The 17,636-nt window shown below is 40.4% G+C and overlaps 2 protein-coding genes across 2 annotated transcripts; one reads left to right on the plus strand and one right to left on the minus strand.

The window, feature by feature from the left end:
• Nucleotides 1–1,267: 1,267 nt before the first annotated feature.
• Nucleotides 1,268–11,926, minus strand: LOC124880743. The gene is made up of 13 exons (XM_047386069.1): nt 11,861–11,926; nt 10,452–10,541; nt 10,223–10,347; nt 10,004–10,147; nt 9,659–9,862; nt 9,552–9,575; nt 9,062–9,211; nt 8,875–8,992; nt 7,345–7,559; nt 4,157–4,274; nt 3,904–4,073; nt 3,739–3,834; nt 1,268–1,391 (listed from the first exon to the last, which is right to left on the minus strand). Exons 2-12 carry the CDS (start codon nt 10,471–10,473, stop codon nt 3,769–3,771), a joined length of 1,356 nt encoding a protein of 451 aa, XP_047242025.1. The 5' UTR covers nt 10,474–10,541; nt 11,861–11,926; the 3' UTR covers nt 1,268–1,391; nt 3,739–3,768.
• A 3,779-nt stretch (nt 11,927–15,705) lies between these two features.
• sst5 (somatostatin 5) lies at nt 15,706–17,632 on the plus strand. Its single transcript, XM_047385420.1, has 2 exons — nt 15,706–16,014; nt 17,236–17,632. Exons 1-2 carry the CDS (start codon nt 15,748–15,750, stop codon nt 17,428–17,430), a joined length of 462 nt encoding a protein of 153 aa, XP_047241376.1. The 5' UTR covers nt 15,706–15,747; the 3' UTR covers nt 17,431–17,632.
• Nucleotides 17,633–17,636: the final 4 nt, after the last annotated feature.

Below are 17,636 nucleotides of genomic sequence, written 5' to 3' on the forward strand. Positions count from 1 at the left end.
ACTGCTTAGATCCTCAGACAAATTCAGTTAGATTTGCGGATGTTATTCAAACTTCACCAAAACCTAATTAGGCTTAAGAAGTTAATACCTGGATTTTATTTTTGAAATCAATTTAAAAATTAAACCACAATTTAGTATTTTTGCGCCATTTTGTCCATGCTTTTATCAAGTTCTATTCCCCATTGCCAGGCCTTTCATTTCCATTGATTGCAAGCCTTTGAAAATCATTCAAGCCCAGCAATATATACAGTACTGTGCAAAAGTTTTAGGCAGGTGTGAAAAAATGCTGTAAACCAAGAATGCTTTCAGAAATATAATTTTTATCATTTTACAAAATGATAAGTGAGCGAACCCAAACATATAGCCAAAGTCATTAAGAACCATCTTCAGAGTAAAGAAGAACAAGACTTACTGGAAGTGATGGTCTGGCCCCCACAGAGCCCTGATCTCAACATCGAGTGTGTCTTGCAAATTATTTCACCCAAATATCAATAACTCCTCTCTATTCTAGCTCTTGTTGACATGTCAACCAAAGAACCTGGTGCCAACCTAAAAGTTGGTTTTAAAACAAAAAAGCAAGTTCTTTGCATAAATTAGGTGGACTTGTTTTGCAAGGATTACCCTTATGGATCTTAAACATTTTGAGTTTAATATCAATGTCTTTATTAATAACTGATTGGTTTTTATTAAATTATTTTGTTGCTTCTTTATTTTGAGAAGTTACAATCAGAAATACAAAATAATAAAAAGTAATTGATTTTCTTCTGGACAGAAAAACAATATACAAGAAAGTCAGATGAATACTTTACTGATTAATAATGACTTTCCTAAAATTATACAACTTGTTTTTTTCTTGCCTTCAGAAAGGGGGTGGAGGCAGATAATGTGGTTACTCTAAAGGGTGGCTCTGACTAAAAACCACTGGATTAGTGTAAAGGGAACCAAAATCCTGCAGCTGCAAAAAGAAGCATTATCACATACTGAAAAATTGTTTGTTTTTTTTTTACTTTTTAGAATTATTATATTACATTACAAACAAATAGGTTTTTCGGGAGCAGCACCTTTTCAGTTATTTTTAAAGCCCTTTCCTTTGCAGATCTTTTAAATGTACAGAACGAACAAAATGAATAACTCAAAAATATTCCTTTTCAAAGCAGCATTTATTATATGAAGACTTTTCGTTCAAATTTGTTCCGTTTGTTGAAAATGGAAAATATATATAAATATTGCAGGTTTAGGGGGGAAATATGACCAATGCACTGTGTTGACAGCTTCACTATGTCTTTATTTGACTCCGACGGCCGAAAGGTCCAGAGGCGGGTTCTAGTGGACGATGCTGCACAGCAGAAATACTCGTGGTATTTGTCGGGTAGCTGCACCGAACTGTCAGTCTGCAAAAGATACGACAACATACACTGCTCAAAAAAAATAAAGGGAACACTCAAATAACACATCCTAGATCTGAATGAATGAAATATTATCATTGAATACTTTGTTCTGTACAAAGTTGAATGTGCTGACAACAAAATCACACAAAAATCATCAATGCATATCTAATTTATTAAACAATGGAGGCCTGGATTTGGAGTCACACACAAAATTAAAGTGGAAAAACACACTCCAACCACATGAGGTCTAGCATTGTCCTGCATTAGGAGGAACCCAGGGCCAACCGCACCAGCATATGGTCTCACAAGGTACCTAATGGCAGTCAGGCTCCATCCTCCTCCTGTTCCTCCTTGCACAAAGGTGGAGGTAGCGGTCCTGCTGCTGGGTTGTTGCCCTCCTACGGCCTCCTCCACGTCTCCTGGTGTACTGGCCTGTCTCCTGGTAGCGCCTCCAGGTTCTAGACACTACGCTGACAGACACAGCAAACCTTCTTGCCACAGCTCGCATTGATGTGGCATCCTGGATGAGCTGCACTACCTGAGCCACTTCTGTGGGTTGTAGAGTCCGTCTCATGCTACCACGAGCGTGAAAGAACCACCAACATTCAAAAGTGACCAAAACATCAGCCAGAAAGCATCGGTACTGAGAAGTGGTCTGTGGTCCCCAGCTGCAGAACCACTCCTTTATTGAGTGTCTCTTGCTAATCGTCAAAGATTTCCCCCTGTTGTCTTTTCCATTTGCACAACAACATGTGAACTTGATTGTCAATCAGTGTTGCTTCCTAAGTGGACAGTTTGATTTCACAGAAGTTTGATTTACTTGGAGCTATATTGTGTTGTTTAAATGTGGAGAGATCAGGTGAAGGGAAACTTTTGCCAAAGAAAAAATAACAATGTTTTTCATTTCATTTACAAACTAATACTGGTTGGAGGGGAGTTCCTGCCTCAAGTGGAGGAGTTTAAGTATCTCGGGGTCTTGTTCACGAGTGAGGGAAGAATAGAGCAGGAGATCGACAGACGGATCGGCGCAGCTGCCGCAGTAATGGGGGCACTGTGCCGGTCCGTTGTAGTGAAGTCAGAGCTGAGCCGAAAAGCAAAGCTCTCAATTTACTGGTCGGTCTACGTTCCTACCCTCACCTATGACCATGAACTTTGGGTCATGACCGAAAGAACGAGATCCCGGATACAAGCGGCGGAAATGAGCTTCCTCTATAGGGTGGCCGGGCACTCCCTTAGAGATAGGGTGAGGAGCTCTGCCATCCGGGAGGGGCTCGGAGTAGAGCCACTGGTCCTCCACATCGAGAGGAGCCAGTTGAGGTGGCTCAGGCATCTATACCGGATGCCTCCTGGACGCCTTACTCGGGAGGTGTTCCAGGCACGTCCCACCGGGAGGAGGCCCAGGGGACGGCCCAGGACACGCTGGAGGGACTATGTCTCTCGGCTGGCCTGGGAACGCCTTGGGCTCCCCCCGGAGGAGCTGGAAGAGGTGTCTGGAGAGAGGGACGTCTGGGTGTCTCTACTGAGTCTGCTGCCCCCGCGACCCGGTCCCGGATAAAGCGGAAGACGACAAGTACGAGTACTGCACTAAATGTCTAAATGAAACTTTAATCGCATTAAATACATTTTCACATAAAACTGGCTTATTCCAACTGAGGCAGCATCCTGAATTACACATTTCCAAGCATTTGAGCAAAATTTTAAAAAAAAGCAGCAGATGTGAAGCAACACTGTGGATTACAACTTGAGGTGTGTGTGGTGTGTGTGTGTTCATGCACGCATCTGTCCATCATGATCAGAGTAAGAGCTGCACAACAGTCTAGACAAGTCACCAGTCATTTGTATGATTTGACAATTTAATCAATTAGGAAATTAAGCCTCATTTTTTTGACTGACAAATTATTTCTTTTAATTTTTCTGGTTTTGTTTTTTTTTTCTCCTAAGAATCAACTAGGAATCAGTTACGATACCCAAGAATGACCTAAAAATTTGTTAATGAGATTTTCTTGGATTCGGGAGTTTTGAAAAATTTTGAATGGCTCAAAACATTTGCCTCCAGAACCTCAAGAACGGACCAAGAATAAAATATCGGTTACATATTCAGGAACTCATTCCCATTTCCTAAAATTTTGACATTCTTTGTGATTTGTGTTATTCGTGGTCTGTGTGGAATAGGGGCTTGAACAGAGCAATAGAAGATAAAGATGGAAGAAAATTTAACTTTTGGACTATTTTAAGATATGATAAATTAGTGAGGTTCTGGTTTTTGGTATGAGTGCACATTTGAGCACTGGATTCCTACTGATTTTTCACATAACAATTTCAGACGTTCCTTTCAGTCAAACAGTCTCACCTGTAGGGAGCATCTCTGTGTATGACAGGATCATCCAAAGGCTGAAAATCCTGAGTAGCTGATTTGGTTTTCATAAACCAAAACATTTCCAGCGACCTATTGAGATATGAGGAGATCAAATCAGAGAGCCAAAAACTACATACATATAATAAATATTAATCTCACAGTGACAGTCGTCCCACAGGACTTGAGGCCAAATATGAAGAGAGCTCTGGCGCTGTTTGTTTCTGTTGGACCACAGCTGGGATCCAGCAGAGTGGTTCTGTTGGGCTGGACAGGCGGGACAGCGTGGGTGGTGTCAACTATAGCTACCATCCTTCCATCGGGCTGACAAACTGGCAGAGACATGAGTGTCAAAAATCCTGTAATAGCTTTAAAAAATGTTTTTTATGCTCCTGTTAGAGCCTTCATGTTGTACCCAGAAGTTCTCTGGCAGGAAATGTGCATTTATGGACGAGATGGTCAAGTTCCTGCAGGGACTCTGCATCCACGACAGATACATTTACTCCACCAATGAGGCCCTGCAATGACAGCTTCTACATTATGAAAACAAATGGAGACATCTCATTTAATACAAAACATACAGGGGTTGGACAATGAAACTGAAACACCTGGTTTTAGACCACAATAATTTATTAGCATGGTGTAGGGCCTCCTTTTGCAGCCAATACAGCGTCAATTCATCTTGAGAATGACATATACAAGTCCTGCACAGTGGTCAGAGGGATTTTAAGCCATTCTTCTTGCAGGATAGTGGCCAGGTCACTATGTGATACTGGCGGAGGAAAACGTTTCCTGACTCGCACCTCCAAAACACCCTAAAGTGGCTCAATAATATTTAGATCTGGTGACTGTGCAGGCCATGGGAGATGTTCAACTTCACTTTCATGTTCATCAAACCAATCTTTCACCAGTCTTGCTGTGTGTATTGGTGCATTGTCATCCTGATACACGGCACCGCCTTCAGGATACAATGTTTGAACCATTGGATGCACATGGTCCTCAAGAATGGTTCGGTAGTCCTTGGCAGTGACACGCCCATCTAGCACAAGTACTGGGCCAAGGGAATGCCATGATATGGCAGCCCAAACCATCACTGATCCACCCCCATGCTTCACTCTGGGCATGCAACAGTCTGGGTGGTACGCTTCTTTTGGGCTTCTCCACACCGTAACTCTCCTGGATGTGGGGAAAACAGTAAAGGTGGACTCATCAGAGAACAATACATGTTTCACATTGTCCACAGCCCAAGATTTGCACTCCTTGCACCATTGAAACCGACGTTTGGCATTGGCATGAGTGACCAAAGGTTTGGCTATAGCAGCCCGGCCGTGTATATTGACCCTGTGGAGCTCCTGATGGACAGTTCTGGTGGAAACAGGAGAGTTGAGGTGCACATTTAATTCTGCCGTGATTTGGGCAGCCGTGGTTTTATGTTTTTTGGATACAATCCGGGTTAGCACCCGAACATCCCTTTCAGACAGCTTCCTCTTGCGTCCACAGTTAATCCTGTTGGATGTGGTTCGTCCTTCTTGGTGGTATGTTGACATTACCCTGGATACCGTGGCTCTTGATACATCACAAAGACTTGCTGTCTTGGTCACAGATGCGCCAGCAAGACGTGCACCAACAATTTGTCCTCTTTTGAACTCTGGTATGTCACCAATAATGTTGTGTGCATTTCAATATTTTGAACAAAACTGTGCTCTTACCCTGCTAATTGAACCTTCACACTCTGCTCTTACTGGTGCAATGTGCCATCAATGAAGACTGGTTACCAGGCTGGTCCAATTTAGCCATGAAACCTCCCACACTAAAATGACAGATGTTTCAGTTTCATTGTCCAACCCCTGTACAGGTCCTTCTCAAAATATTAGCATATTGTGATAAAGTTCATTATTTTCCATAATGTCATGATGAAAATTTAACATTCATATATTTTAGATTCATTGCACACTAACTGAAATATTTCAGGTCTTTTATTGTCTTAATACGGATGATTTTGGCATACAGCTCATGAAAACCCAAAATTCCTATCTCACAAAATTAGCATATCATTAAAAGGGTCTCTAAACGAGCTATGAACCTAATCATCTGAATCAACAAGTTAACTCTAAACACCTGCAAAAGATTCCTGAGGCCTTTAAAACTCCCAGCCTGGTTCATCACTCAAAACCCCAATCATGGGTAAGACTGCCGACCTGACTGCTGTCCAGAAGGCCACTATTGACACCCTCAAGCAAGAGGGTAAGACAGAAATAAAATTCTGAACGAATAGGCTGTTCCCAGAGTGGTGTATCAAGGCACCTCAGTGGGAAGTCTGTGGGAAGGAAAAAGGGTGGCTGAAAACGCTGCACAACGAGAAGAGGTGACCGGACCCTGAGGAAGATTGTGGAGAAGGGCCGATTCCAGACCTTGGGGGACCTGCGGAAGCAGTGGACTGAGTCTGGAGTAGAAACATCCAGAGCCACCGTGCACAGGCGTGTGCAGGAAATGGGCTACAGGTGCCGCATTCCCCAGGTCAAGACACTTTTGAACCAGAAACAGCGGCAGAAGCGCCTGACCTGGCCTACAGAGAAGCAGCACTGGACTGTTGCTCAGTGGTCCAAAGTACTTTTTTCGGATGAAAGCAAATTCTGCATGTCATTCGGAAATCAAGGTGCCAGAGTCTGGAGGAAGACTGGGGAGAAGGAAATGCCAAAATGCCAGAAGTCCAGTGTCAAGTACCCACAGTCAGTGATGGTCTGGGGTGCCGTGTCAGCTGCTGGTGTTGGTCCACTGTGTTTTATCAAGGGCAGGGTCAATGCAGCTAGCTATCAGGAGATTTTGGAGCACTTCATGCTTCCATCTGCTGAAAAGCTTTATGGAGATGAAGATTTCATTTTTCAGCACGACCTGGCACCTGCTCACAGTGCCAAAACCACTGGTAAATGGTTTACTGACCATGGTATCACTGTGCTCAATTGGCCTGCCAACTCTCCTGACCTGAACCCCATAGAGAATCTGTGGGATATTGTGAAGAGAACGTTGAGAGACTCAAGACCCAACACTCTGGATGAGCTAAAGGCCGCTATCGAAGCATCCTGGGCCTCCATAAGACCTCAGCAGTGCCACAGGCTGATTGCCTCCATGCCACGCAGCATTGAAGCAGTCATTTCTGCAAAAGGATTCCCGACCAAGTATTGAGTGCATAACTGTACACGATTATTTGAAGGTTGACGTTTTTTGTATTAAAAACATTTTTCTTTTATTGGTCGGATGAAATATGCTAATTTTGTGAGATAAGAATTTTGGGTTTTCATGAGCTGTATGCCAAAATCATCCTTATTAAGACAATAAAAGACCTGAAATATTTCAGTTAGTGTGCAATGAATCTAAAATATATGAATGTTAAATTTTCATCATGACATTATAGAAAATAATGAACTTTATTACAATATGCTAATATTTTGAGAAGGACCTGTATATAAAGAAGTATTCCTTGAAGTATTAAAACTTCGCTGGATGGATTCAATCAAGTGCAGCAATGTACACAACTGTGGATGCCAGCAAAGCTTAAAGTGTAATTTGCTTTAGGAAAATAAAAGACTGCTGTAAAACTAGAACCTGATAGATCATCCCTGGGCTGTAGAAGGGAATCTTCACAGTTAGGTAGTTGTCCTCCGCCTCCATTTTGAATCCACCCATCTCCACCAGATCCCATTCCAGCCTGCGGGCTCCCAGGAAGAGCTCCCACTGCAGATCAGAATGGGCCCCGTGGTGCAGCAGCACCAGCAGGCTGCTCTCTGTGCACTTCCCCTCCAGCCTGGGAGATCTTAACTCTGGATTGTTATAGCAAAACAAAACTGAGGTTAATCAGATGTACATTTGCTAAGAAGAGTTTGTTACATGGACTTTGACACATTGTACTGCATTATAGGGGGAGGAATGTGTGACTAAAACACTGACTGGAGCTTCTCCCAAATGACCCCAGAAGAAAACAAACGCAAGAAGAATATTGCACTAAAACTTTCTAAAGCATTTACTTTATTGGTTTCATGTTTGTTTCTACAGATATTACTTGTGCAATCAAATAGCTTCAAAAAAAAAAAAAAAAAAAGGAAAAAGCGCAACACAAAAACATTTGTGGGAAAGTAAAATAAATTTATTCTTCTACGGTGGAAATTCATTTCCAACCCTTGACCTTTTCAATAAAGATTTGGGACGTTTCTAGTTTCTCGTTAAGAACCATAAGAACAGCTACAGGTAGGCTGTGAGCATCCAGTTATTTATATTAGTAGCAAATGTATCAACACTGAGTTCACATTTAAACTGTCTTTAGTATTTGAGGTTAGCAATTAGCGCAGTTAGCGCTATTAGTATTACAGAAACCGCAGTCTCCGTCTGTATTCCCAAGGATTTTCAAAAGCCTCCCAAAATTTCAAATTACAGCTGTCCCATGATAGGCAGGGGTTAAATATTCAAAGGGATAACATTTAGACACGACACACTCCGTTCAGCCTTCCTGTTATCTGCTGAAAGTCTCACTCTCCAACAGCCTGAATGAACCTCAGACATGTTTCAACACGTCATAGAAAACAGTTTCCTTTTAAATAGCTTCTAACAGTTATTGCTTCCTCTGAATTAATTGTAAACACCCCACTAATAGCAAAGCTGCTATTGGGCTGTCCCTTTCCAGTCATAATCACTACATCACTGCTTTGACCCACATCAGCTGATGCAGGCCAGCGACTACCTTGCTTGTCGAGTCAGGGGAATAACGGTGGTGGGCTGTCAATGTCTTGGTGCATCTCTTTAAACAAAACAAAAATCACTTGAACCAGTTAACTGGAAATGCTTTTAATAACACATTATTTGGTAAATGTACATATTTTAGTTTCCAAAATTCTGTAACTGAATTACAAAAGATCACAGCAATTACTCAGTTCACATGTATAAAGTCTTATGTAAGTGCTGCACCAAAACATTGAGTAGATCACATGTAGCTGAAGAAGGGTTGGAAATAAAGATTTAAATAAAACGTTTGAAGAAATACTTCCATAATCTATGATTTTTAAATGAAACATTTTTAAGCTACGGGCTTTTCTTAAAAGGAACCAACTTGTGTGAGTTATTCCCGAAAGTGAAAGGCCTCACCTGGATATGGAGCCTGGTGCTTCACAGTGGCATGATGGTAAAACACCTCTCCACTGGGTGTGATGGACAGAGTAAAGGTTAAAGTGAAGCTGTACGTTATGGACCCGTCACCTATATGCTGGCATCAGACAGGAGCTTGTATGAGACGTGCAGACGTGTTAGATCCCCCAGCGTTGATCAGTCTCACCTTCGGGATGACTTTTGGATGCGATAAGGAGACATTGAGCCTGTAGAGGAGACTCCCGTTGGAGAGGGAGAGCCTGGACACAAGGAGGTCGCTGTCAATCTGGCTTTGGGTCCACGTTGGAAGATCACCGCCACCATCCAACGTCACCTTCTGCAGATGAACGTCAGGTATGAAGAATCCCAAAGAGACAGAAAATAACTCCCCTGATGAGTCTTTATCTACAAAGGAACAGATCTGATATTTGAGCCTTTATTTTGGACACAAAATGGTTAGTGTGTTTGTAGATATAACTAATAATGATGTTCACTGGTGCATTGATGAAATTATTAAAAACATGCTCAACAAAAAAATAAAATAAAAAAAATGAGAAGAAGGGAGATTATTCCAAAACAATTCCACATTGCCTTCCTCTGCTGCATGTAAATGATAGTATACTGACTGAGAGCACAGGCCAGGGAGGCATCAACAAGTGCAAGACAGAAGCACTTACAACCTCCAAATCCACTCCTTTCTCCTGAAACAAAGAATCATAAAAAACAGTTTGAATTTGTAAAAAAAGATGACTGAGTGAAATGTTGATCGTAAACCATAGAGCACCTTGACAGTGTACGACAACGGAGACGAGTACGGACAGCGAAGCACAAATCGTGACGTCTGCATGGAGACATAGTAGCCCATAGCAGCAGCCTCCCTGAGGGATAAAACCACAGCTTCCTTCCCTGACTGGTCTTTGTGAAACATGATGGCTACACCTGCCTCAGGTGCAGGCCTACCAGGCAGGTAGGACTGCTGAATAGACACCTACAGAAGATAAACACGTCCAGATGACATGTTCTAAAACTAAACTGGCATTAAATAACATTTTTCTGCAATCAGCTACATGTTTCTCTGGCTGGAAGCTTTTAAGACTTATAAGAACAACCTGAGCTACTCAGGTGATACCTCCATGTAGTTTTCCTCAAAGAGAAACTCACTAGGGCTCCACGTCCCCTGAAGAGAACAGTGGAGATGGAAGGGGTACACTGCCACCCTTCCATCTGCTTGTACATGTGTGAGCCAAACACGCAGAAAGTAGTCTGATCCTGTCTGCAGGAGAGACAAATAACATGAGGTGTAACATTCCTGGAACATATTGGAGCTCCACATGAAGCTGTATCTTACCTGGCTGTTTACATGACAGGCCAAGAAGGAGGCTCGGAAGAGCAGATCTCCAGCATCAGAGATTAGGACGGTGTAGCCACAGAGGACGGCCTCCTGAGGACACAGCGTGTGGAGTCCATACTGATCTGCAGAAAAAAGAACCTAAAGGTTACAAAAGACATCTTGCAATTTTGCATTTCCAGTTAAAATAACTTAAAACATTTTTGTTAAGAACTTTAGACACATGTACCTTCAAAATTAAACTGGACCATCTGACCAAGGTAGCTGGACTTAACTGAGAGCCAGAAGTGACGCTCGAGACATTTGGTCTGAAATTCTTCTGAAACATATAAAGCATACCGTTTTTTTTTTTTTTTAGCAAAGTATGAAAAGTCTACTATAAAAAGGTTCTCAGAAAAACAAATGAATAGTAAAAAAAAAAACTCAATCTGCAATCTGGAGGTTTTTCCAGTTAGAAAGTGGTTCTCCTGTCCACTGTCGCCCCATGCTTCCACAACGTGAGTGACGGTGCTGAAGTGAAGGCTGAAGGCAATTTATAATTTCCTTAAACAACTTTTTACTTATTCGTATTTTTATCCATTGAGTTTGATGGTACTGCATTATAAATAGGTGCAAATGAACCCTTTACATGGTTTTGGATCAGAACAATAGATTGACATTGTTCGCACTCTATATAGCAGCATTGAGTAATTAGTAAACTTCTAAATAAATACCATCAATAATCAGAAATAGTTGGTGAACAAACTAAGCATTAACTCACAAATACGGTAATCCTTTAAAATAATCGGATATATAATTTGAAGTTAAAACTGAACAGAACTTGACTATTCCAGCCTTAACTGAACTGAATCTGATCGATTTGATTGACTGTGATTAGAAATAAATAAACATGAAAACATCGACCTGTCTGTCTTGCTAAAAGCCTTTAAATGTGATTCAGTGCTGGTCTCTAAACAATTTAGTAATAGTTACATGCTTTGCTTTCTTGGTTAGTTTTTAGATTTTCTTTTCTTTTTAATGATATGGACCAGTGTGTCAGACATAAAGAACATAATCAGTGTATTTTATTTGATGTTAAAATCTTATTTTTTGTCCATTAGATATAATTTTGAACATATGTTGTTTATTTGCATTTATAGGTTTTTTTTTTTTGGTAGTGTTTTATCTTTTGTTTTTGAATTCTCCATCGGCTACTGCCTTTTTTCATCGTAGGTCTGAATCCATCAGTTTTCATATAGGTATTTTTCCAGAAAACTATGTAAACTGTAATTGACAGCTGAATTTACTTTGTCTTAAAAGTAAATGAAAAATCTCTACATTTGCAGGAATATCAAAAAGCGCAGCTGCTTTTTCCTCTGTTGAGCCCAAGGTATTAAATTAGGATTAAATTGAGCATATGGAGGGAAAAATGTTAATCAAATATAAAATATTATTGTGCCTCTTTACTTATTTCTGCATAAACCTCATTTGTTTTCCTGTTACTTTAAGCTGAATATATTTTAATTTAATTTAATTTAATTTACAGCAGCAACATACCAGCCTGAATGAAAGTGAGAATCTGAAGCTGGTTGTTCTTTAGGAACGCGTTCCTTGCCCCTTTGAGAACATTATGGTGGATTATGAACATTTAGGACTCACCTGCAGGTATTGGACTGTTAATACAGAAAGGAAAAGCCAGCGCCAGCGACACACTGAAACAAACACGTTTCAGAACCATTGGCTGAACCACTCCAACTGTTTCATCCTGACCCCTACCCACACAGAGTATACATTAGAGCCATTTTCGTGGCTCAGTTATTCGGAACAAGTCCAGTTCAAGTTGTCAGGCTCCAGCTGTCGCCATTCTCCTGAACTACCTGTTAATTGAGAAGCTAATTAGGACGTTAGCTCAGGTGGCTTTTATGGTCATTGGCTGTAGGTCAAAAAGCGTATTATATTTTGCTCTTGTTTACATATATTCTGTTCAACTTAATAAATACTGTTTAATAAACCACAATATAAACTGTTAAAAAGTGTTTGTTGAGAAAATTAATAAATGTTGGAGGTGAAAACACGATGAAACAGTGACACCTTTCGGTCAGAGTGGGACTTGTCCCTGCCCTACGGCAGAAAAGGTTTAGTTAAAATATGTTGTAAAAAATATAAAAGAAAGTAAAGTTACTGGTGGAACTAAATAAGTCAAAATACTATCGAAAAGTTTATTTATTTTAATAATTCGAATAAAATTGTGTATTTTACTATTACACATAATTTTGGATAGTACTATATAGATTCATTACACACATGGTAATATATTTAAAGAGTTTATTTCTTGTAATTTGATGATTATGGTTAATGCAGTCATAGGGAAGGATGCTGACCTGACTGTCATTGACACCCTCCACAAACAGGCCACAAATTGGCATTGCTAAAGAAGCTGGCTGGAAAGATGAGTGGAAGGAAAAAGTGTGGTAGACAAAGGCGCTAAACCAACAGAGAGAACATTGAGAGGATTAAGAAGCAAAGGCCATTCAAAAGTTTGAAGGAGATTCAGAAGGCATGGATTGTAGCTGGAGTCAGAGCTTCAACAACCTCCACACACTGATGCATCCAGAGCATGAGCAGCAAATGTTGCATTCCTTGTGTTAAGCCACTCCTGGACCAGGGACAACATCAGAAGCGTCTTACCTGGACAAAGGAGATAAAGAACTGGACTGTTGCTCAGTGGTCCTACATCATCTTTTCAGATGAAAGTAAATTTAAGATTTAATTTGGAAATCAAGGTTTCAGAGTCTGGAGGAAACAGTAAGGAGGTACAGAAGTCCAATGTAAAGTTTCAATAGTCAGTGATGATTTGGGGTGCCATGTCATCTGCTGGTGTTGATCTACTGTGTTTTCTCAAGTCCACAGTCAGGAGAGTTATCTAAGAGGAAATTTTAGAGCATCTCATGCTGATTTCATTTTCCAGAACGACTTGGCACCTGCTCACACTGCCCAAAGTAACAATACCTGGTTTATTCACTGTGTTTGATTGGCCAGCAAATTCCCCTGACCTGAACCCCACCATGAATCGTAGGATTCAAGAGCAAGAGTAAAAACACCAGAGCCAACAATGCAGACGAGCTGAATGCCACTAATAAAGCTACCTGGGTTTCCTCATCAATTCAGCAGACCCACAGCCTGATCGTCTCCATGCCATGCCACATTGATGCAGTGATTCATATGAATGAGCCCTGGCCAAGTGCTGAGTTCATATTCTGTACAGTACATGGACCTACTTCAGTGGGTCAACATTCCTCAAACCTTTCTGAGAAGCTGAATTTGGGGTCTTCATACCAATAAGCCATAATAATAATCAAAATGAACTGAAACAAACACTTGAAATATATCAGCCTGTATCGTAAATCTATATAATAAATGAGTTTCCCTTTTTAAATTGAATTAGCGAAATAAATTAACTTTTGGATGATGCCACAAGTTAATCCGGGCCTGGCTTTTCCTGCTCCTCCCACCACTCTTGTTTAGGACTTTAACTCATCAATTAGACATGAACACCAACATAAAGGATGGCAAGAATGCATACATTAATCATTCTAATGTGATATCAAATGAATAATCAGATAATTAGTTATGACAAACACGCTGGCAGCGTTTTATCTCAGACTAAGACAGTTGTGACTTGATCTTCACGGTGCAGTACTCCTCCTTCGTCCGCAGCTGCACAGCTGGACGCCTGCCAGGAAAATCCTAGTTGAAGTCAAGACATGTTTCGATTAAAGGCCGAGTAATTAAGTTCATCAGTGAGAGTCCTGTTGAGAAGAAGGAGGAAAACTGGAAGAAAAGGTCATCATCTATTTATACAGTGTGGTCTCCAAATTACACTTCCGATATTAGTCGGCGCTGTGAGTTTCCAAAATACTAAGACTGCTGTTGAGGAGAAATGTTCACATTAGATTTATTTAAAATAAGATTCCTAATTTAAGGCTTTTGGGCTCCTTAAAAAACATTGAATTTGTAATTCTTGTCAGCATAAAAATAGCATTGTTCAGCGCCCTCCACATTTGTTGACACTGCTGGTAAATTATATTAAATCTTTGATTGCAGAAGCATAATCACACTGGAAATTTGACAAATATCTACCCTTTAATTTCAGTGCATTTATTCAGCAGAGGAAAATGTTTTTGGCTTGGAATAAACAATGAACATGACGAATCACCTCATGCCCATTATTAAGTATGGCGGAGGGTCTGTGATGCTGTGGGATGGTTTCTCTTCCTAAGGTTCTAGAAACCTTGTTAAAGTGCATGATTTGATGAACCCTTTGAAATACCAGGATATTTGAATAAAAATCCAGAGAAAACTGAAATCTGCCAGAAAAGAGAAAATAAATGATCCCTTTATCTTTCTGCATGATCCAGAACATATGGCCAAGTTGTCCTTTCACTTTTGGGTTTTAAACTGGACCCACAGTATTTGAACTGGATTTAGTTTAGATGTCAAAGCACTGAAAATCCTATTATCTGCAATTTTGAGAATAAACGTGTTATTGAGAGTAAACTGTGAATGAGAGGATCTGCAATTAATCTAGAATAATCCAGTCCAGACGTTTTTTTCAATATTTGCTCTAACTGATCAAAGTTTGTCCAGATGCCAAAAACTGGGAAAACGCCCTTTAGCACACTGGGATTGGAAGCTAGCTTTAGCACCGTGTTGTTTCATAATTTGTAAGGAACCAGTAAGTCCAGGTCTTAATGTCTCAAAAACAAGCTGCTCATGGTGGAAAACCCTCCAATGTGGCTCATCATAAACACTCGATGGCGATGGATTGTTACGGCCGAGATGGAACAACCAGTTACTTGGTTTAGGGGTCAATAACTTTTTTCATAGGGTCATGCTGATATGGGTGGCTTTTATCCCCTAATAAATTACATAATCTTAAAAAAAAAACAAAAAACGCTTTATGTATTTTCTGTTTATCTTTGATATTTAAACTTACTTGATGATCTGGAAGATTTGACGTTGACACCCGAGCACCCTCCCGAGTCGGACGGACAACCTTATGAATAAAGCTCAAAGCCTGGAGTTTCTCCGTTGTGCACAAACGTCTTAATTTTTATTTATGTTATGTTTAAATGCAAGTTGTGTGCTTGCAGCATGACATTTGGGTGTTAGATCCCTTAATGCTCATCTTCCCACTGACTCAAAGTGATAAAATGAACGGTGGGCGAGTGCTGGAGAGGTCAACATTTGAGTCACATCGGATCAGTAACAGCACCGCTCAGCATGCAGCCCTCATGTTATGATGGGGCCCCTGCATAGCTCCTGCGGCTGCTAATTATGACAAACATGATCAATTAATTGCATTGACGTTTATGTTGTTTTAATGTGAAATATAAAGATATTACAGTACGTGTTTGAATCAGCCAAAGACAGTGTTTGTGGATTTTATTGGATGTTTTTGTTTGTTGTCGTCACATTTAAAGACGACCTCCTTTTACGCCTTTCCCGGCCCTCACCACCAATCACACCCGTCTGTTGGCTCCTGGATGAGGAGGATACGAAGACGAAGAACTCTATTTATCAGGCCTGCACATCTTTCGCCAGCAGCGGCAACCATCCACTCTTTTCAGATTTCGGACGGGTTCGGAGAAAATAGGTTTGGGACTGTGTTGACTGAGGTGGAGATGTTTTGCTCTCAGATTCAGGTCCTTCTGGTGGCTCTGTGTTCCTCCATGCTGGTGGTCCATGTAACTGCTGCTCCACAAATGAACGAACGGACACAAACCCTGCAAGCAGAACTTATAGCTGATGAGGTGAGTTCAGTAACCAGAAGAGCCATTTTGATTAGACTGACCAATAGAAGACCCTAGGGACATCTTGCACCATTTCAAATATTTGATTTTGAAAATGTTTTTACTGAAAATACCTAAATTTGGCAGATATTTACTTTTAGAAGCCTTTAGAATTGGCTTGAAATGGCTAAGCAACATGAAAGCTGGTATTGAGAACGTCAGTTATTGTACATTTATTAAATGGCTCTAATCAGTTTCACATTTCTTTTAAACCGAGTATGCCATTTTTTAATAATTGTACCGTGTTTTTTCTTGTTGTAATGGTGCCCTCATTGCTCTTATTTCTTATTTTTGTTTTTATATTTGAGTAAATCTGCATTCCTCCATTTGCCTTTCGCTTTGCTGCTGGTACACATAATTTTTCCCACCGAGAATAAAAGGATCTCTCTTTTTTACAGAAAAAGTATGGACTATCAAGGTCACTTACTAAAGAGGCGGATGGTAGATTTGTTTAATGTTCCATTACAAAATAAAGTTGAATTTCTGTTTTGTGATTAAAGCTAAAATATTCAGAATGCTGAATCTGCTGTGTTCTTCCCAGTCAGTGTCTTTATTATTGAATCTTATTCTGAAGTATAAAGTTACTAGCTCATTTACAAAAGCGTGTCTGTCACAGCTCTTTGCTGCATTGTTATTTTAGGTTTATGATTGATAGTTTTCCGCTTTTTGTCTCGATATTTTGACTGTTTTTCTTGTCCTTTCATCTTTCATCTTAAAACAGGTAAGCAACGACAACAGTTGTGTAAAAGTACTTGCCTTAAAAGGGGTAAAATCCCCTCAACATTGTTAATATTGATATTAATATTTTAAGCTGAAATAGGTTATAAAGATTGCCGTGTCTGGAATGGAAACAAAATAAAGTGTTCAGGAAGTTGACATTTTTTTTAGTCCTTAGGACAGCATATTGTTTTTTTATTCTAACGTTATAGAAAAAAAATGATGCAGTAAAATGAATTTTTCTGCCAATCACGACTCCTCAGGGTTTAATAGTTACAGTCCGGTACTCCCTAGAATCTTTAAACTAAATGATTTGTTTTTTATGACGAGTGGACCTATGTAAACGCACTGGCCCGTAAAGGTGCAAAATGCCTAAAATATCTTACTTCGCATATTTTAGGTGGAGGTAGTTTTGAAGAACCAGTAGTGTCATAAAATCCACTTCATGTTCCTGTTCTCCTTCAGGATCTAACCGACTTCCTCTTGCTGAGGCTTATGTCCGAACTGATGGCGTCCAGGGAAGAAGAGATGCTCGGCGAGCTGGAGGACGACGAGTTCGGAGGCAGCGAGAGGCTGATGAGGCGACACATGCGCTTCACCCACAGACAGCGCAAAGCAGGCTGCCGAAACTTCTTCTGGAAGACTTTCACCTCATGTTAGCAGGAGACACATCCGGACTTTTAAACCTGGCATATTTCTGATTTTAATAAGGATAAATCCTCTTTTCACATTAGAGCAAATTACGGCAGAGTAAACCAGTATACAGATGTCTGTTTTTATTCATTCTGTCAAACTGTCGTCTGAGTTGTAAAATGTAAGATATTTAAACTGGAATTAAAGCGTCAGAAATAACCTTTGTGTCTTCA

The sequence above is a fragment of the Girardinichthys multiradiatus genome, chromosome 14, assembly GCF_021462225.1.
Source record: "Girardinichthys multiradiatus isolate DD_20200921_A chromosome 14, DD_fGirMul_XY1, whole genome shotgun sequence".
Taxonomy (NCBI): domain Eukaryota; kingdom Metazoa; phylum Chordata; class Actinopteri; order Cyprinodontiformes; family Goodeidae; genus Girardinichthys; species Girardinichthys multiradiatus.

Coding starts and splice junctions, on each gene's coding strand:
- LOC124880743 (XM_047386069.1), bottom strand. CDS start 10,473: ATGGTCCAGTTTAATTTTGAAG. Junction 4,275..7,344: donor GCCCAGGGATGATCTATCAG/GTTCTAGTTTTA, acceptor TTCATAATGTAG/AAGCTGTCATTGCAGGGCCT. Junction 3,835..3,903: donor CCTGTGGGACGACTGTCACT/GTGAGATTAATA, acceptor ATATCTCAATAG/GTCGCTGGAAATGTTTTGGT.
- sst5 (XM_047385420.1), top strand. CDS start 15,748: ATGAGGAGGATACGAAGACGAAGAACTCTATTTATCAGGCCTGCACAT. Junction 16,015..17,235: donor CAGAACTTATAGCTGATGAG/GTGAGTTCAGTA, acceptor GTTCTCCTTCAG/GATCTAACCGACTTCCTCTT.